At 49.9% G+C, this 20,671-nt stretch overlaps 1 protein-coding gene and 1 pseudogene across 4 annotated transcripts; one reads left to right on the top strand and one right to left on the bottom strand.

Moving 5' to 3' along the window:
* Positions 1-1,026: 1,026 nt before the first annotated feature.
* SYNDIG1L (synapse differentiation inducing 1 like) lies at positions 1,027-19,695 on the bottom strand. 4 transcript variants are annotated; one of them, XM_033109686.1, is made up of 4 exons: positions 19,337-19,695; positions 4,357-4,833; positions 3,071-3,211; positions 1,027-2,912 (listed from the first exon to the last, which is right to left on the bottom strand). In XM_033109686.1, exons 2-4 carry the CDS (start codon positions 4,771-4,773, stop codon positions 2,754-2,756), a joined length of 717 nt encoding a protein of 238 aa, XP_032965577.1. In that variant the 5' UTR covers positions 4,774-4,833; positions 19,337-19,695; the 3' UTR covers positions 1,027-2,753. The 4 variants fall into 4 exon arrangements, with proteins under 4 accessions (XP_032965577.1, XP_032965578.1, XP_032965574.1 ...); XM_033109687.1 differs by having other exon boundaries at positions 4,357-4,830; XM_033109683.1 differs by having other exon boundaries at positions 1,028-2,912; positions 4,357-5,301.
* On the top strand, positions 3,830-4,145 carry LOC117024027 (60S ribosomal protein L35a-like; annotated as a pseudogene).
* Positions 19,696-20,671: the final 976 nt, after the last annotated feature.

Below are 20,671 nucleotides of genomic sequence, written 5' to 3'. Positions count from 1 at the left end.
TGGCACTGCAGCTTATCAAGGGCACCTTTACCCAGGGGACCCTCCCTGCCCCCAGCCTCTCTCTGCCAGTCCAAGGAGCCAGGCTGAAGGGGGGTAAATGCAAGCCCCCATGCCTCCCAGGAGCCTTCTGCAGCGAGGTGCAGGCAGAGCTGGGAAGCAGGAGGCCTTAATGCCCCCAGGCATGCCCAGAGGCAGGCCTCAGCAGGACAGGGGAGCGGGCCCTGCTGTGTGGCAGGCGCTGAACAGGATGGGAGATTCCTGGGGGCTGCAGGAGAGAAGCCCTTAGGACTTCCGTTTCTGATTCCATTTTCTCCTGCAGCTGAGGGTAGGGGACGTGGGGGGGGGGGAAGGAGGAGGGAGCAGGACCAGGGTTGAATACAGGAAATCACTGGCTTCTCCCCCTTCTCATGGACTGGAGTGGTATTCTGAGGGCCGGGGAAGCGGTGGGAATTGTCTGGGCTGGGAGGCAGCCTGCTCAGCCCAGCAGGGCCTGGATTGGAGTGTGTGCTGCCCGTGGCCCTTCCCAGAGCCCGGCCAGGATGGTGATGGGGCGACTGCAGAGTGGACAGGGCCAGGGGAGGCTCCTCAGCCATGTCTCCTTCACTTTGAATGTGGACGCACATGCATGTGTGTGCATACGCTGTTCATGCATGTACAGGCTGAGCCCATGTGTGTGTATGCATGTGTGTCGGTGTAGGCGTATGCACACATATATGCTGATATATGTGTACATGCATGTGCGTTTCTTGGTTTGAGCTCCCCAGAAGCCGACCCAGAGACAAAGGTTTAATTGCAGGTAGTTTACTGAGAGATGATTCCCAGGGAGCACAGTAGGGGAGTGAGGAAGAAGACGGGAGAGGAAGGCAGCCTCAGTGCTCTCAAGCAAATTGCTGCTGTGGGCAACTGAAGTTCAATGTGGCTAGGGAACCCCGGGAGCCAGTGTAGACCACGACTAGGTCTCCTATCCAGAAGGCAGGGAATCTGAGTCCCAGATGCGGGCCTGTCCTGTCAGGAAGGCCTCTGGGGCCAGGAGCAGCAGACAGACGTGGGGGTGTTGGTCGGTCGTGGAGAAGAATGGGACACAGGCAAAGGTGAAGGCAGGCGAGGACAGTAAGGCCCAGAGGGCACCAGGTGTTACAGAAACGTTTATTACAAGGATCAATATATACAATATGGGGCATTAAAACTGCTGAGCCTGGGCTGGGACTTCAGGGGATGCAGCGCGCAGAGGGCTGGGCGACGCCTGGGGTGAGGAGGATGGCGGAACAAGGGGGTCAGTGGTGGGTCCACAGCCCCAGTCTCTGGATGGGGCCCAGGAATGACCAGGTCCCCAAATCATGCACAATGAGGTCCTGGAGCTCGAGCCCCAACAAGTCTGCCTCCCAATGTGCTGCCCTCCTGCCTGCCCAGATGTCTCTAAAATTCTCGATGTTCCCTCGTTGTTGGGGTGTTGAGAACAGCTCTGAGTGGTGGCATCAATGAAGAATCCCCAAGGCTGACCAGGGGCCCACCGTTGACCCCCCCGGCATTCAGAGGTAGGAAACCATCACTGGTCTTTGAGTAACAGGCCCACCCGTCTCTGAGTTGGTGAAGCCCTCAAAAATGGCTGCAGTTCGGCTCCAGCCCAGATGTTCTAGGCATAATCCAAATATAAATTCCTGTTGGGAGGCTCCGGGCACACCCCTGCCCACGAACAATACTAAGGGCTATGGGAAAACAAATCTCTTCAATACATTCTCCTCTTCCTTCTAAACTTTGTCAAAGGGACACTTCTCCAGGAAGCCTTCCTGCTCAGCAGCCATGCCAGCCCTGTGCCCGCCCCTCATCTACACTCCCTACACTCAGGGAGGGTCTCCACAGGGCTGGATCTAAGGGCTGTGCTCAGGGGCTGCTGGGCTGGTAGCACTCTGTCTCTGTCTCTCTCTATCTTTCTGGGATGGCGCCAGCTCAGGGCCTCCCAGGAGGAGGCCAGAAAGGGATGATGGGAGCAGGGACCAGGGACAGAGTGGGGAGCCCCGTGTAATCGGCAATATTTCAGGACCTCTGTCATCGCATCTGCCTTTTGTTCCTGCAGAGAAGCTCCAAGAACCTTCCCCGGGTGCAGCGTTTACATGCCTGAGACTCCTCTTCTCTATATAGAATCGACAGTGACTTATAAGCCCACCAGAAAGCTAAGCACCTTCCAGAGTTAAAAGAGCAGGGGGCCCACGTGTCTCTGTGTATTTCCCTCCTGGCTGGTGGGGCCTGGGCACCATGCGGCCAGAGGGTAGAGCTGGGGACACTTAGGCTGTCCCCAGGGTGGAGACTCCTATGGGCTGAAAGGACTGGGTGAGGTCCCCTGGCCCCCAGGGATCCCTTTTCCTCCCTATGACCGCCTGTTCTTTCTCTGTGGAGAGGTTGGCAGAGTTGTGTTGTGGGCTGCCTGCAGGGCAGAGACCCTCGAGCCAGTGGGCTGAATGGGCTGAGCTCCAAGCTGGCATCAAGCCAGAAGTGAGGACTGCCTGGCTGGGATGGTGGGCAGCACTACCGTCTCCTGCTTCCCAACACAGCCGGGGTGGGAGAGTGGTGCCTCTGGCCCTGCTCTGAGGCTGGAGACAGCGGGCACGAGGAAGTGAAGGTTGAGGCCTCCCCTCAACAAGTCACCCTCAAGCGTCGTCTTCAGGGGCCAGGGCTCTCCAGAGAGTCTGCAGCCCTAAGCCCTGCTGCCTTCTCAGGTAGATCAGGGGAGTCAGGATGCCAGGCTCTACTGGCCACTAGCCATGGCCATTCTGGGACATGTAAGCTGCCAGAGCCACCACCACTGCCACATAGAGACCGGCCCCCACGGCGATGGAGAGCGTGGCCAGGAAGAGTGCCCGGCGGGAGGTGGTGCTGGCCAGGCGGAAGTCCCCCTTGGAGATGGCCTTGCTGGTCTAGGGAGAGAGATGTGCTCATGAAAGGGATGACCCCCACGCCCAGAAAAACAGCCCCAGCCCACCGGGCCCCTGCCCCCATCCTGCATATGCTTCTGCCAAGCCCTCCAGTGGAGGAGGTGGCCAGAGCGGAAGGCTTGGGCCCCACGTGCTCTTACCCCCTGGGAGAAGTAGAAGGCAGCGATGCCCAGTGGCCAGAAGCAGCAGAGCATGGAGAAGATGGTGAGCCCCAAGTGGTCCCTGGGGGGCAGTGTGAAGAAGTTGTCTTCACTCTCACTCTCTGTCGAGGTTGCATCACTCTGCAAAACACAAGTGGGGCTTTTGACCAGGCCCCGGATCACCCAGCGGCAATGATGTGGGGCAATAGGCAGTCTCTTCTTCTGTCCGTGGGAGTGTGGGTTGGGCTCGGCACGTTACCAAAAGCCTTCCATCTTTAGGCATGTATCACAGAGAAAGAATACAAGTATATATGTACAGGCATGTTCATCATCAGATAGTAATTGTGAAAGATTAGGAACAATCGCAATGTCCGATGACCAGGAGACAGTAAATAAGATGGAAGAACTTACAATGGAATACCAGGTAACCCTTAAAAATCACTTTGGAGTGAAGATTAAATTACGTGGAGCAATATTGAAATGTGTTGTTGAGAGGGAAAAATCAGATTATAAAACTAGGTACAGCAAGATGCCTCTCGGGGAGTAGGGTGGGAAAAACCATGAATAAAAAAAGACTAGAAGATCATCTACTAACATAATAATGTTATCTTTCAGTGGTTTTCTGCATTAAGTGTAAATTACTGACATAATTAAGGAATCAAGAACAATAAATGCTATTTAAAAATTAAATAGTCGCTTGTTCTGCCATCTTGGAGCCTGTGGAGGCCTGTTGGGAACAGGACTTCTAAAGCGACAAATATGTCTGGCGGGCTGTGGTCCACGGCCATTTTTGCTGGTTATAAACAAGGTCTCCAGAACAGAGGGAGCCATAGTTCTCCTTAAAATTGAAGGTGTTTATGCTTGAGATGAAACTGAATTCTATGTAGGCAAGAGCTGCGCTTACGTGTACAAGGCAAGGAACAACACAGTGACTCCTGGGGGCAAACCGTACAAAACCAGAGTAATCTGGGGAAAGGTAACTTGTGCTCCTGGAAACAGTGGCATAGTTCATGCCAAATTCCAAAGCAACCTTCCCGGTAAGGCCATTGGACTCAGAATCTTGAAAAGTAAATAAAGTGGATTTGTTCTCTTTAATAAATAAATAAATAAATAAAATAAATAGTCAACCCAAGCTAGTGTTTCTTAAAGTGCGGATGTGTCAAAACACTTGTGTCAGAAGTACCTTTCTTGGCAACATACAGATTCCTAGGCCCCAAGCCAGACCTAATTAATCTCAATACCTGCAGGTGGGCCCGGGAATATGTACTTTAAACACATGTACTCACCTCTTCTTCCTCTTGATCGTCCTCCTGGTCCTGCAGCTCCTCTTGAACTCCATAGGACACAGTTTGGATGGTGACATCTTCTTCCACTTGGCCAGATTCTGTGGACTGCTCCGTGGGCCCAGCCCGGGGTTCCCTGCTCTCTGTGAAGCTGGTCTCACAGCTGCCTGCCCTGGGCTCCTTGACTTTGTCCCTCCCTAATAGGCAGCTGGGCCTGTACCAGGCCTCCACGGCTAGCTGCAGGGACTCTGGATCCAGGAGCTGGTGGGCTTGAGCAGGGCCAGTGCCTCCCAGGAGGTAGGAGTAGAGCTTCTCCTGGCACGACCAGCTGGGTGAGGCCTCGGGGTAGGGGTAGGGGCCATGGAGGTGGGCAGGGCTCCGAGGCAGCAGTGGGTTTTGTAGTTCACTTAGACTCTCCATGGTTCTGGAGAGCTCCCTGGTGGGGAGACTGGGCCAGCTGAGCAGTCCTCAGAGAGCCTGCTGGGAGCGCAAGACAGACAGACACTGAAGCCAGGGAGCCGGATGCAGGCCTGGAAGTGGTTAGAAGTGCAGGCTCTGCAGTCTGTTTTGCTTCAGACCCTGCCTTTACCACTGGTCAGCTGTGGGACCTCGAGCTGCTTAACTTCTCAGAAACTTCTCCGTTTCTTTGTTTGTGAATTGGGGATAGCAGAAATACATACTTCACAGAATTGGTTAATTTGTTTATCCAGTTATCACACATGCGTATTTATTGAGCATAAGCTCTATCCCAGGCACTGTACAGATGCTGGGGATGTGATGGCGAGAAAGGCAGGAAGAGGGAGAGCAAGAAGGATGTACTTTGTCTCCACCGAGCTTACAGTCTGGTGGAGAAGATGGCTGCGCTGAAGGAGAAGTCCAGCAGGGGTGTAAGAACGCATGATGGAGAACACTCATACAGAGGCGCAGGGAAAGCTTTGGAGCTGGGATCTGAAGGAAGAGGACAAGGTGACAAGGTGAGGGGAGGGGGAACATATTTCATGCAGAAGCCAGATAAAGGATGGTAGTTCTGAGAGCCTAGGAGAAGGCTGGTGTGGCTCAGGGTACAGAGGGTGAGATGGGGTGTGGGGCCAGACCACGCAGCCCCCTTTAGGTCTAAGGGGGTTTCAGGGTCTCAGCAGGGGTGACAGGATGAGATTTGGGTGCTGAGGTCTGTCCATCGCCCTGTGTGGGGCATGGCTTAGACAGGGCTGGCACAACCAGGAGGCTTTGCCATGGTTTCAGTTCAGCTGAGGACAACCAGGGCTCAAGGTGGGAAGGTGGAGAAAACAGGATGGGCCTTGGGAGATATTGACAGGACTTAGTGGCCGGTGAGATATTGAGCTGAGGGAAGGTTTGTTCTAGGGTTGGGTGGCACCGCCCAGCTCAGATCTCTGCATATGCCACACACTAACAGCGGTCAGCTCTTCCTGGGAAAGGACGCTTCTCCCCAGGTGTCTTAGGTGGATGCACCTTAGGCTAATCTCCCCTCTAAAGCAAATTGTGACTTTGGGAAGTTCCTGTGGGATCTAAGGCAGGGGCCCCTGAGCACTGAGGGTGGACTGGCAATCCCACCTGGAAGTGTAGACATATTCAAGGGCTGCTTCTTCCTCTTCAGCCAGTCCTGAGCACCGACTGTATACCTGGGAAGGGTGCACTGTAGGTGTTCAGGGCTGGCTGAAGGAGGGGAAAGCAGCCTTTGAGTGTGTCTACAAGAGACCACACACACTGTGGGGTGTGTCACGTAGAAGTAGAGCATGGAGAGAAAGGAGAGGCAGGCCAGGTGGCCCCCAGGACCTGGCCTTCCCCCTCCCAGGAACATCATGAAGCTGGAGGGTGACAGGGTCATGTCTCGAACTGGATTTAAAATCCACAGATGGGAGAGTCAGTCTTGGCCTTGATACTTTGCGCAAATTTTCATGCCCTTCTGGATTTCCTCATTTGCCAAGTACTGATGATAATCCCTGCCTACAAGGTTGTTTTGAGGATCCAAAGAGATGGCTGAGATGCAAGTGCAAAGTGGGTTACAAGTGGGAGGGGATGCTGTGCTTACTTCTGGCCTTAAGTCTTCTCCTGCTCAGGCTATTACTGGCCTAATGGTAAAGGGAAACTGGGAGAGATTTCTGCCCCCAGGGCTGGGTCTATCTAGGCCCCCTCTCCAGTCCTTCTCCCCATCAAGAACTCACAGCCAAAGCCTGCCAAAGGGCCATTTCTATTTCTGCTCTAAGACAAATGGCAGGATTCTAGAAAGCTGATTCCTGGGAAATCTGAAGACAGAGCATGGCTCCAGGATGGAGCTAGGGGAGGGAAAGGGACTAGCGTTAAGGGTATGTCCGTGGGGGCTGGGCTCCCTGGCTGGCCTGCTGTGGGGAGGAGGGTGGGCTGTTTCCTGCCTGGGGGCAAAGGAGCAGAAAGAGGCTGCCCATGCCTCAGGCTCTGAGCCCCTGAGAAGTGTGGTCTCTGGAGCTTGGGTTCCAAGAATGTCTAACAAAGAATCCTGGAGGGGTGCAAAGAAGGGCATGTGGCCCAAGTGTCCAACTCTTCCTCCAAGGAGGACACAGACGGTGCTGGAAACACTGGACTGCCATGTGCCTGGGGATCCTGTTGGCATATTAGCCAGCTGCAAGTTCCACTTGGGCTGTCACCAGCTGTGGCAGAAGCTTCTCTGTATGCAGAGACGGCATGCAGGCTAGAGAGCAGGTGGAGCTTAGGTCAATGCTCTCCAATGCTCACAAATGCAGCGTCCTCACTACTTCTCTTTCCTCCTTCCTCTCCAGAGGTCAAAATAATGCAGGGAGCCCTTCCGACGACAGTGATGTGGAAAGGCTCCTTCCAGCAGGTGGGGAGCTGGGAGTGCCCACAACAGAGGCTTTGCTGGGCCAGGCTTGTACATGGGCTCCTCTGGGCAGGTTTGTAGCCACCCTGCATGAGCAGATGTGGCCCACAGATGTGGAGCTAAGTACATGCGATTATAAGCCTCATGGGTTTGGGAGTCAGGTACACTGGGGTTCCATTCCTGATTCATCTCCATTAGCTTTTTGACCTGGCACCTCAGTTACCCCATCTGTAACCATTAGATGGTCACTCATGTCGATGGTGGCACTAACATCCCATGACCCCACAGTCTAAGGAGCCCTCCATTCCTTGCCCCCTTTTAAGAGTTAGGGATAGAGGACCATGCTCAGAGCTCAGTGAGGTGCAGAGTCACCTCCTTCCCTACCGTGGCCCCTCCGAGCAGATTGAGGAAGGCAAAGGAAGGACAAGATATCTACTTGCCAGAGGGACAATGGAGCCATGCCGTCATCTCCCGGCTTCCTGACTCCCCCTGGGCTGCCCCCAGCCCCCCATCTCAGCCACGCTGAGGATTCTAGAACATGGTTCCCAAATGTTCCCCAGCCTCTCCTCCAGCTCGTTTTACGTTATGTCCTCTCTACTTACAGCCTTGAAGGCCTTGCAGTGGGGGTGGGGTGAGGTGGACTAGCCTCAGAGCAGATTAATGCATCAAACTCACCCCTGCCCTCTGTTCTGCTTCACCAGGAGGCCTTGGGAAGTCACCTGTCCAATCTCCCCGAAGTTTTGAAAGGAAGAATACTTGTGGCCAGGAATCAGGCCCCGGAGCCCTGGAGACCGTGGAGATATTTGCAGTGCACTTGTCTAGGGCAGGCAGAGGCAGCTGGGTCCCAGATCATCCCTCTGCTCTTGGCAACCACCCTCTCTTGGTCAAAATACACCCAGCTAAGCTTCTGGAACCAAAGTCACGTAGCCTTTCTTGGATTACCCCACACCCCAACACACACACACACACACACACACACACACACACACACACTCTCTATGTCTTTGGGTAGGGCTTCTCAGCACTTAACTTACAAAGATGTATGATCTTGGGTTTTCCACAATAGGGACAAACTGAAAACCACCTGAATGAATGTCCAACAATCAGGGACAAGTTAAATAAATTATGGTACAACAATGCAAGATGGTACAAGGCCTTTGAACAGGTTTACAAAGAGGAATGCCATAAAAAAAATGCTCATTGCAGATTTGGTGAAAAGGCAGGAAAGAAAAAGGTATGTGCATATAATCTCAACTCTGGCAAAATGTCAACAGCGATTATCTCCAGGAGTGGGAACACAGGTGCTTTTTTCATTTTCTTGTTTATACCATGTTTTTTCAGCTTTCCACCTTTATTTTTTATAATAAGCATATACTACTTTTAAACCAGAACAAATTAAGTGCATAGATTTCTTCTGAGCCAAATTATCTAAAAAGCAGTTTAAAACTTCCCCAGGCTAGAGGGCTTCTTTCTGGTTTTAGGGGCTGAGCACAGCATCAGAGCTTGCCCTGAAACACCCTGACAGGGGTGGGCGCACACACACACACACACACACACACACACACACTTATACACACACCTCCACTTCCATAAAGCAATCAAGCTAGGAACTGTAGTACCTGCTCATAGTAGCAGCCAAAGATCACAGTTCTCTAACAGGTCACGTTCTCCCTATAACCTGCTAGGGTCACACAGGAGTTCACTGAGCTGATTCTGGGAACCTAGTACTAAGTTCTGGCCAGAAAAAGGGGGTGGCAGGTCCCCAGGGACAGCCTTCTTTGCCCTTGGCCTGGCCTGACGTTTTGGCCTATTGTGTAGGGCTGCCTCTCTCTGTTCCCTGGACTTAGGCACCAATTTCAAAGCAGAGCAATTTGCATCTCCTCCTCTGCTGCCTGGTCTACCCTGGACTGTGTGTGCCAACTCTGCATTCAGTACTGTGTGCTTGCTGGTGAGCATAACTGTGTGAGAAAGAGTATGTGTATGTGTGCACTCTGCTCCTTAGGACAGACATGAAATATCTGGGATTCTGAAGCTAAAAAGATTGCTCCAAAGTGTGCAGTTGGGGCTAGAGGTCTGGGCCCCATAAAAGGAAAGCAAGAGAATGTGGATCTGTGAGACTACAGCCCTTGGCTTGTTTTCTTTTGAGCTGAGAACTGAGCTGGGCCCTAAGGTTTTCCAGTCCCTGATTTGAGGACGGAGAGCACACTGCCACCTCCCAGACCAGAAATTCACTGGAGTCCAATTACAGCCTCCCACTGGAGTTCAATTGTACTGCAGTCCAATCATACAGTGTGATATCAGTTTGCTTATCTATAAAGTGCATGGAAAGAGTTGAAGGGGTTGATTTTTAACAGCTCAGCTCAATATGACCCTGGTATTCTATTGGGAGAATACTAATAATAACTTAACACTTATGAGCTTTTCGCTATATACCAGACACTGAACTGTCCTTACTGCTCATTTTGACTCTATTATTCTAGTGGGAGAATAACAATAGGATGGGGGCTTCCTCTTTTAGCTGTGCAGACGAACTTGTGTCACACCACACCTGCCAATAATATCTAGAAAAGCTAGGGAAAAATATGAAGACATCAAAGAATCTCCAAGGGAGCAAAACCTTGAGGGGTCAAAGTGCCAAGATCCCACAGGAAGGAGAAACACGGAGAGGTGAGTCCGACCCTTGGCGCCACTTTCCCTTTCTTCCAGCAGCATCAGAGGCTGGGGAGAAAAACTGGAGTTCAGGGCCTGTTAAGGAGGAGGGGCCCAAGGAAACATCTCCAGTTTTCAACTGAAGACTCTTTCAGGCTATCCCTAGGAGTAGGAGCAGGCAGAAACCAGGCTTTGAATCAGCTCCTTCCTTAATTGGATTAGGTCATCTGCACACAGCCTGACTGCCTGCCAGAAGCAAAAGTTGTCTCGGGGCAGTGGTTCTCAAACTTTAGTGTGCATCCACTAGTGTGCACCTGAAGGTCTCGTTAAAGCCAGACTGCTGGCTTCCACCCGCACAGCTTACAGTTCCAGGATGGGAATATCCAGTGCTAACAAGTTCCTGGTGACGTGGATGCCGCAGGGCCGGGATGCTGCTTTAAGAATCACCGCTCTGATAATCACTGAAAGAACGGGAAAGAAAGTACAACCAGGCAGCTAAGAGATGGGGAATATGAAATGACAAACACACCTGACTAATCCAAAATGAGACAAGAAAAGATAGAAAAAGGAACATAGAACAAGTGAGACAAACAGAAAACAAGTAGTAAGATGTTAGTATCAGTAATTACACGGGATGTGAACATGATAAAATTGCCCATGAAAAGACAAAGCTAGTCACATAGTATATTATTCAGTTTACACGAAATTCGAGAAAGGCTTAACTCTAGTGACAGAAAGCAGATCAGTGGTTGCTAAGAGCCAGGAGTCGGGGGAGGAGATTGACTGCAAAGGCACTTGAGGACCTTTTGCATGATGGGACTGTTCTACATCTTGAGTGTGGTAGTGGTTAAATGACTATGTATTTCGCAGAACTCACTGAATTCTATACTTAAAATTAATGACTTTTCTTGTCTGTCAAAACTGATTGTTTTGCCTTTTATTTCTTAAAATTCATTTTTCAGAGTTGACATACAATATTACATTAGTTTCAGGTGTACGACATATGACTAGACGTTTACATAACTTCCCCTGGTAGCTCTAGGACCCATCTGGCACCATACATTGTTATTACAGTATTGTTGACTGTATTCCCTATACTTTACATCCCCATGGCTATTTTAAAACCGATTTTTTATAAAGACAAAGACCAGATTTTTAAAATAACAAAATCCCACTATATGCTGCTTATACGAGTAAGCAATGCACCTTAAATATAAAAATACAAAGAAGTTCAAAGGAACAGAATGAAATAATAATAACACTTCACACTTAATAAGTTCTTACTGTGTCTCAGGCACATAAGTGCTATGTATTATCTCATTTAATGCTTACATTATCTTCATTTTACAGATAAAGACACTGGACATAAGAAAGTTAAAAGTGCCCACATGCACATTGCTGGGAAGTGCTGGGCTGGACACGACCCTTGGAAATATGACTCCAGAGTCCCTGCACTCTAGCGCCACTATGGGTCAGCTACCATTTATGGAGTGTTTGCTTTGCGTGTTTGAACCAGGTCAACTGCTTCAAATGCAGTATCTCATTTAATCCATCCTCTTTCACACGGGGTGGCGGGGGGAACTGCAGCTCAGAGAGGCTACACAGGATTTCTGAGCTCACACAGCTGGAGAGAGGCAGCGCCCATTTGACCCAGGTCTGTCTGACCAGAGCACATGCTGGCCCGGACAGCATCCAGTCCTCCAGGTTAGCTGCTGGGGTGAGACCTGGAGTTCGTGTTTGGCACAGAGTACCTGGTAGGCTCTGAAGTACCTGGGAAGAGCCATCATGAACACTGCTAAAAAAGAGGCCAAAGGGACAGCGTGATGTGTGACCAGGAGTTGGGTTATATCCTTGGGATGGGGCCAGCCCTTATCAGAACCCTGTAAAATTATAACACCTACTATTGCTACATGAAGCTGGATATTATCATTTCCCATATTTCAGAGGAAGAAACTGATGCTCAGAATGCTTAAGTAACTTGCCCAAGATTAAATAGTGACAGAGACTGGATTTGCACCTGGATTTAATTGAGTCCAAAGCCTGGGTTCTCATTATTATGCCTTTCAGAGCCTACCTTTGTGTAGAGGGTCATGATAAATAGTGGGCGTGTGAGAGTGGTGAGGATCTGGTCTTGAATGAGTTAAAACCAGGGGCCTCAGTAAAGGGAATGGGAAAAAGGAGCTTCAAGAAAAGATTAAGAGATTTGGAGTGATTTAGCAGCCCAGGGGTGGCTGCCTAGATAACTTTAAGGTCTGGATTCATACAAATACAGAGCCACTGTGAGAAGCTGAACTCCTTACTGCTATCTCTTAGTGTGACAAGAGATATTGCCTCTAAACTGAAAGATAAAAGCAAGAACTTCCTAGTAAAGCAGAAGATTAAACACAAATGATTAAAATCCAGGGAAAAGGTAAAATCTTTAACAATAGGCGCTAGACTAACCTCTAGTCAGATAATATGTAAACTGTTGTGCCAACCGTGAAGTGTGACTAAGGTGGCTGTGTGTAGATGGCTTGGGACTGGCTTTGCTGTTTTCTGGCCTGTAAGCGAGAGAGCCAACCACGTCAGCTCGGGCTCGTAGCTATAACTTGCTGCATCTGGCGGTAAAGAGAGAAAGTCAGGGGCAGAGATGGCTGGGTGGCCGGAAGGCTGGCGGAGGCAGAGTCAAGGAAAAACGGGGAACTTAGCTTTCTTTGTTTCAATTTGCCTCCTCAGGAAGCTAACACAATTGACTATCCTTTCTTTCTCCTCTGTCTTCAACAGCTCCTAACTCCTGATCCTTCCTAATGGCACTTAAACGTATTATAGTCTTCCTTCCTTAGAAAATAAATCAATTGCGATGATTGTAAAACCTGGCTGTAAATACTTTGACATTCCTCCCATTGAGAGGTGGGGGTCTCTACCCCTCCTCTCTAACCTGAGCGGGTCTGTGACAGCTTCAAACACAGAGCACAGCAAACGTGGCGCTATGTGACTTCAAAGCCCAGGTGATACAAGGCCATGCATCCTTTCCCTTGTTTGCTGGAACACTCACTCTTGGTACCTTGAGCTGTCCTGTACGTAGTTGGACTACTCTGAGGCCACCATGCTGCCGAGGCCATGTGTGTATATGCTCCTGTTGATGGAGCTGGCTGAGCCCAGTTATATTTAAGATGCCAGACATGTGAATGAAGCTATCATGGACTCTAACCCAGCCCATCTGTCAGCTGAATACCAGTGGGTGACCTCTGTCTGTGCCACACGGAGTAGAATAATCACACAGCTCAACCCTGCATGAATTTCTGACCCCAAAGTCCTGAAGTATAATAAAGTGTCTTTTGTTTTAGCCACTAAGTTCCGGGCAGTTAGGCAGCAACAGATAATTGGAACATCTTTCCTCAGTGCCCTTTCTCTCCTTCAGCTCCCGTCCTCTCTCTCCCTCCTTCACTTCATAGCCATGTTTCTTGGAGTATCGTGTCCACTCATATCAGAATACTTCAGCTCCCAGATCAAAAGTCATTTTCTGAGGGAGGGCGCCCCTACCTCCCCAGTCTAGATTTAGTTCCGTGGTTATCTGCTGTCTGGGCTCCAGCTCTTCCTCTCAAAGAGCTTATCACAGTCTCTTCTTATATATGGGTGATTTATTGATTCATGCCTTTTTCCCTCACCAGACTGTGAGCCTCAAGAGGGTGGGGACTGTGTTTTCCTCATCCCTGCAGCCCCTTGCCCAGCACATAGTAGGCACTCAATAACAGTTGGTCTCATGAATGAATGAATGAGTGAACTCGGTGTGCTGAGGCTCCCCCATAAGAAAGTACTTTCCAGGGTCTGGGATGGATGGAGCACATCTGGCCGGGGCACATTTAGCTCTGCACAACAAATATTTCTTGAGCAGTTACTGCACACCAGTTCTTGGAATGTAAAAGTAAACAAGAAATGGTACCTGCTTTGAGGACGGGTGGGGAATACAGACAAGCAAATACAAAATTTCAATACAATGGAGTAAGTTGTGTTAGCAGCTACACTATGGCCACTGATAAGGGACTCTTATCTTGGGATGGGAGTCGAGGTGGGGACTCTTGGGACGGGAGTTGAGGCGATGGTGGGAACTAGAAAAGGCTTTCAGAGCAGGGAACATCTGAACTGAGTCTTAAAGAAAGAAAACAAGTCATCTTGGTGATACAATCATGGAAGGGCATTTCCAGCAGAGGAAATAGCACAGAAGCATGGGTGGTGGTATGGAGGGAAGGCCAGGGTGGTTTGGTATGGATAGAGTGAGGCTGGAGATGGCAGGAAGTTCTCCTACATACAGAGAAGCTTTTTGCTGTGGGCAGTAGGGAGTCAATGACAGTTGTAGCAAGAAAATGATATGGTCATACCTGTGTATTAGAGCACTCTGGTTGGCTGCAGTGGATAGAAAGGATTTAAGGTGAATGAGAATAGAGGCTAGAAGTCCTGTTAAGAGACTGTTGTAAAAATGGAAGCAGGAAAGGATGAGGACCGGAACCTGGTCTATGGCAAAATGGATGGAGAGGAAGAGTCCTACCTGAGGAGTAGCTAGGGGACTAAATAAATGGGACTTGATGGTTAATTAGAAGTGAAGGAGGGGAAAGAGCCAAGAATGACTCCCAGGTTTCTGGATTTGTCGGTTAAATAGAAGGTGAGGCCACCAGGTCGGGACAGAAAATCTAGCGGGGGTGGGGGGGTGCTGCTGGTTCAAAAGGCAGTCTGAGCACAAATGACCACCTCTTCTCCTTCTTAAGGCTCTATTAAAATGACAGGGCATATATTTTTAAATGAATGAAATTATAACAAAATTGGAAAAGAGAAAAGAGTGATATCAGTGGACCAAAAACATTGAGGAATTTCTGGGAGATAAAGAGCAGATGAAATTCTTTGGTGAAGAAATCAGTGTTGAGAAATCTGCAGCTCCAAACACCAGAGGTAAGAACAATCCCATATCAAGGGAGAAGACTGTTAGGGAAACTAACATACCCGATTTCCGAGGAAATCCACACAAGCTGCCATGTCAGTCAATACCTCCCTTTATTCATAAGTCTGAATGTACAACGAAGAAAAATGAGTACATGAAAATAAAAGAGAAGGGTTAAATAAATAGAACAATTGGCCCAATAAGATCAAAATCACCCAAGTTATAGAAAAGATTTTTAAAATTATTTTGAATGCATATTCTTACAGAGATTGAGGACATATTAGAGGACATTGCATCCATAAAACAAGAACAGGCTGCTATGAAAAAGGAGCAAAGAACATGAACGCATTTTGGAAATTGAAAATAATTGTCTAAATTTTCAAACATTTAATGGAGAGCCTGGATAATAGAATGGACACTGTTAAACACTAACATTTTAATGTAAAAGAAAAAAGTTAATAAACTTCCCCAAGATATAGAGCAAAAAGACAAAAAGATGGAGCATATAAAATAAAGTTAAGAGATACGAAAAAAAGTCCCAGAGGTCCAACATTCATCTAATAGGAGTTTCAGAAGGACATAATAGAAAGACTAGAGGAAAATAATAATGAAAGGAGCAAAAGCAGAACGTGTTTCCTGAGATGAAAGAAAAAAAAAGAATATTTAGACTGAAAAGGCCCACCAAGTACAGAGCTGAAAAAATGAAACACGCGTACACACACAGAACAGGAGGATGGGAAAGAGAAGTGGATGAATTTGGTCTTCAAGTGTCTTTGGGATACCTAGGGTAGAAACTCCATCTGGCAATTAAATGTATAGAGTTGAAATCCTGGGTAATGGTCAGAGCTGGAGAGAGATCTGAGAATTATTAAAGGACCTATGGAAAAGGAAGAGAAGAGAAGAGCAAAGGAGAGGAGAGAAGAGGCCTGAGGAGGGAACCCAGGAAAGAGAGAAAATAGCTGGAACATTTCTCAGCTTCCATGGAAAGCTTCCAAGGTACTGTCTTCCAGAGAACAAAAGACCCTGTTTTCTATCCCCTGCCACCCTGGGCTCCCATGGGCTGGACTGGCCTCTCCAATCAGAGCGTAATCCACTTGCCTGGGGGATGGGATTGGGGCCGACAAGAGTGAAAATTGCTAGGAGGATTGGAATCATGGCACCACTATTCAAATTAGTCCATTTTCAGGCAGAAATCAAATCTTCATTCTCCGAAACAACCTGTTTCTCCTCGGAAGCAGCTCATTCCCAACCATTTAGAAGCAAACAGAACACCTGATGGTAGAAGATAGCACTCCTAATGGGGAGGTAGAGAATCGGGCCCTCCTTGCTTGGTTGCTTGGGGAGGGGGTGGAGTTGGTGGCAGCTGCAGGGAGGAGGAAGAAAGAATAAGAGAGGAGGCAAGAGAAGAGAGGACCTGGATACAAAGCACAGAGATGAGATCTTTTTTGTCCCCTGGCTTATAGCAGAAGGCAGGATGCCCACCAAGCCTCTGAGAAGGAAAGGGGGTTGAAAAAATGCCAAAGGTTTAAGGAACTAGAATGTTTCTTCTTCCCAAAGTGAAGACTGTTCTTTCTGTTTCTTTCTCCCTGGAGTGGTGCACTTTGGGGCTGGAAGTCCCTCTAGGATGCACAGATGAATTGGCCTTTGAACTTGAAGGTAATTAATAATGTGCAGGTATCTCCTATATTTTCTTAATTTCTGCTTCTGTCATTTTGTGTGTGCCATCAAAGGGGAAGGGACCTGCATATGTATATTACAATGTTTCAATCTCTGTCTTAAACACACACACACACACACACCTTTTATTTTCCCCACACACATCATTTTTTAATGACATTTATCTCTTCCTCTTCTTCAGATCCTCCTTCCCCCAGGCCCCGATAATCAAGATCACCCCATCATGGGTTCGGGTTGGCTCCCTTTTTCTATTTGAGGGCTTGCAGAAGGGGTCAGAATAGGTGCCTCAGCAAGGAGGGGGCAAGAGGGGAACATAAGAAATAGCCAGTGGGTAGTTTTCTCTGGTTGGGAGGGAAGCCAGGTGTGTCTGCCTGGGGAGGGAGAGCATCTGCGTGGTCAGAGACGCCCTGAACCTTGACAGCCCTGGGGTTGGAGTGTCCACTCAGATAGCTGCAGAAAGAGGGGCGGTATATGGTTCTAGCCCCAGCAGCAGGCCAGCTCCCACAGACTAGTCTTGCAGAAAATACAGCCCCTCTCTATTCTTGCTATCGCCGCTGCTGCTGTCACTTTGTTATGAGGGTTAGTGACTGTCCATTAACTCTGAAGAGCTGATTCTTGCCAGTGCTGCACCAACAGCTGGGAGCCAGAAAGTGCTGACATGGGGGGAGGGGTGGTGGTGGGTAAGTAAGGGAGGTCACTGGTAAGGCTTACTCAGCTCTACCCAAGTCCAATTAGCTAAGGTTTGTCTGAACATCAGGCGGCTCTGCCACCGTTGAGGAAAATTATTGTCAGAGAAGCTCATTTTCTTTTTATATATAAAAAAAGCTCTCCCCAGGGATGGATCTTTCCTGACTGTCCTCTCCTCCAGTCATCTTAGGAGGACAATCGCAGTCAGGCAAGGTGCCTGGGAGGAGATGGCCAAAGACTGGGTCCCTGACCTAGGGCTACTCACAAGGAATATTAGGGGGGAGTGCTTTCCTGGCCTCTTGGCTTGGAGGCAGGGGCCCTCCGAGCTCAGCAGCTCTGTAGACAGGCATGGCTTTCCCAGGAAAATAAGGAAGAGTAGGGGATCTTAGGAAAACACTGGAACTATAAATGTCTTTTCCTGGTTCTTATTGCTCCATTCCATTGTATTCATAAAATCCAATTCGTCACTGAAAGTACATTAACTTACTTTTCAAACCAGGTTTACGAAGCTGGTATCCTGTGTTCAAGGAGAACTGAGGGATTTGTGGGCTCAGAACAGCCCTCAGATCGCCCCACAGAACAGCCAAGCAAAGTAATCCTAAAACGCATCTAGTACGACCCTCTTTCACAGATGAGAAAACTAAAGCTCATAGAGGGGTAGGGACTGCCTGAGACAGTAGTTGGCAGAGCTGGGACCAGGACACAGGGCTCCTGACTTCCAGTCAAATGTTTTTATTCTGAGATATTTTAACACTCCGTTCTTTTATTTTGCACCCAATTACTGAATCCTTACTATCTTCCAGGTGCTATGGGGGAAGGGAGGTGTGGAGGGAAGCAAAGAGATAAAAACAACATAATCCTTGCCTTCAATGAGCTGTTTTCCTAGATCTGTGATTCTTGGGAAAAAAATAAAATCTGTGAGCCAGAGTCTCACCCTATATTGTCTTCCATAGGTGATGATGGAAGAGGAGAAAGGGGAGGGAACCCTTTTGGCTCTTCTAGATTTATAAGTTGGGCTTCACTGATTCTAGGACCCCAGGGAGGCGAAGGACAAAGAGAGCCATGGCTGGGCTGGGAGAAAAGGGGGTAGGAGTGACAGGGATCACGGCCTGCCGGCCTGGCTGGCGGGTGGGAACAGTGACAGCCGTGACAGCAGCTTTCACTAGTATGGTGATGTATAGTTGACAAGCCTTCAATCAGGTACAGTGTTTCATTGAGCCCCCAAGGCAGTTCTCTGAGGTGAGCAGCTATGTTATCCTTACTTTAGGGATGAAGAAACTGAGGTTTGGAGAACTCAGGTACCTGGCTTAAAGCCAAAAAATGCCAGGGCCTAGCCAGAAACTCCTAGTCTAGTGCTCTTTCTACCACTGAGGGTGGGGAAGTTGTGTTGGGATGCGAGGATGGTCACAAAGCAGTGGCCAGCCACAGTGATACGCCAGTCTTCGTCTACGCAGTTTTATTTTGATTGCTACATTCTGGCACTCAGAGAACTCTGCTCTGAAGAACTGGAAGCACTTTGCAGGGCTGAATGAGCTCATTCAGTTCACTCTTGCCAGAAAGAGGAAGGACTCCAAATAGAGGCTCTGTCTAGAGTCACCAGCATTCAGGTACATAATAGAAAACAGGACTCAGGTTCCCCCACTCTTTGCCCTCATGGAACCAAGCAGAGTGATGGAAAACCAGCCTCCTTCCATGAGAGTCAAGAGGGCCACAGGAAAAAAAAACTGAGGAATCTTCTGGTACCTCCTTCCTTCTCTGGAGAAAAGAGTTAATAATAAGTTCTAAGGGGTCTGGCCCATCTTTTGGCCCAATGGCCATTTCCAGGTGGGGGGCACCATAGCTACTCCAGTCATCCTGCTGAGAAGGCTTGGGGGAGGAGAGGGAAGCTTTGTGAGCTGGTTCAGATTTCCCCAGTATCACAGAGCCCTGGGGGGGACTGGGGTACCAGGAGTCCACGAGACTCTCATCAGCGTTGCTTGTGGGCAGTGTCTCAGAACAGCCTGAAGTCTGGGTCAAAGCCTGGTGGTGTGGGGTCAGGGTGCCCCGGTGCCTGTATGCGCCCCAGTCCCTCCGGCCCCTCCCAGCATCCACAGCCTGTAGGGTGAGGGCTAGGGATGGACTTGGAGCGATCTCTGGTGGAGCCCGCATCCCACTGCCCTCCCCAGGTCAATCTAGACTCTGCGCCTAGCTCTGCGCTCCCGCTGCGTCCCCAGACGGCCCCTTACCTGTCCCACCGAGGACGGTCCCGCCTCCTCCGCGGGGCTTGGGGGCCCGGCATGGGCTGGCGAGCCACGGCGCCTCCGCCTCGTGGCCGCGGCGGAACTCCCAGGAGGGCGCCTCAGCTCCGGGCCCCGGGTCCCTGCCACCCCCGCCACTGCTTCAGCACCGCGGACAGCTCCCGTCCTCAGCCGGTAGCCGCCCGCTCCGCCCGGCTCTGTCCGGGGAGCCCCGCATCCTGGCCCGGCCCCGCCGCCGCCGCCGCGCAGCCCTCAGCCCGGCCGGAGGCGGCACCGCGCCGACTTGGGAGAGCAGCGAGGAGGGTCTCCCTCTTCCCCGCCTCCTGACGCCGCCGCCGCCGCCGCCGCCTCCCTCTCGCCTCCGTGCTCCGTGCGTCTTTCCACGCTCCGAAATCAGCCCACCAGGCGCTCCGGACCCAGCTCCGGGGCGGGGCGGGCCGGGCGGGGCGGGGCGGGGAGCCTGGGGAGCCCAGAGGAGGCGGCGCCGCGAGGGGCGCGAGGCTGGAACCGGCTTCTCTGGCTCCTGGTGCTGAGTCCCCTCTCCCAGCCCTTCTCCCCACACTGCTGCCGCTCTCCCCTAGAAGCGATGCGCGGTCCTCGGGCTTCTTGAAGCATTTTTGGAGCTCCTGAGGCTCCCAAGCCCTGAGTTTTAATATTATACTGTGTGCACTGAAGAGAAAAACAAGCAAACAAAAAACATTTATTGAGCGCCTACTATTTATCAGACACCACGCCAGGTTTTTGTTTTTAACCAATATAATCTCATTTAATTTTTAAAACAACTCTATGAGGCTATATATATATATATATATATATATATACAATTTTTCCCCCCCATTTTACTCAAGAAGACCCTAGGTTCACAGAGACTGAATCTTTATATGCAGTTAACAGTGCTGGCTGTGCTGGGAACTGCACAGGCTTTGAAGACCTGTTTTGGCCCTGATATCCCAGTTACTAACTGCAGAACCTTGAGCAAATTACTTAATCTCTCAAAGCCTCCGATTTCTCACTGGCAAAATGGGGAGCTGTATCCACCTCATAGGGGTCATATGAGGACAAAGTGAGAGGACATCTGTGACACTGGCCCCAAATAGGCCCTTCAGTAGGTGAGCATTCCCCCTCAGGAGCCCTGAGCCCTGAGCCCAGGCTGCTTTGTCTTCCTCACTGTGCTGCTCTTTTTTTTTTCCAAGCCCCCTACGAGGTCTTGATACCAGGAGGTTGGGAGGGGAGAGTATTCTTATTTTCTGAAGGAAAATAGAGGACTACAAAGTAAATCCTAGAAGAGTGAAGCTGGGGCCGGGCCTGGAAGGAGGCTCTGGG

This window comes from Rhinolophus ferrumequinum, chromosome 6 (assembly GCF_004115265.2).
Source record: "Rhinolophus ferrumequinum isolate MPI-CBG mRhiFer1 chromosome 6, mRhiFer1_v1.p, whole genome shotgun sequence".
NCBI lineage: Eukaryota > Metazoa > Chordata > Mammalia > Chiroptera > Rhinolophidae > Rhinolophus > Rhinolophus ferrumequinum.
This window is presented reverse-complemented; position numbering and strand designations above follow the sequence as displayed.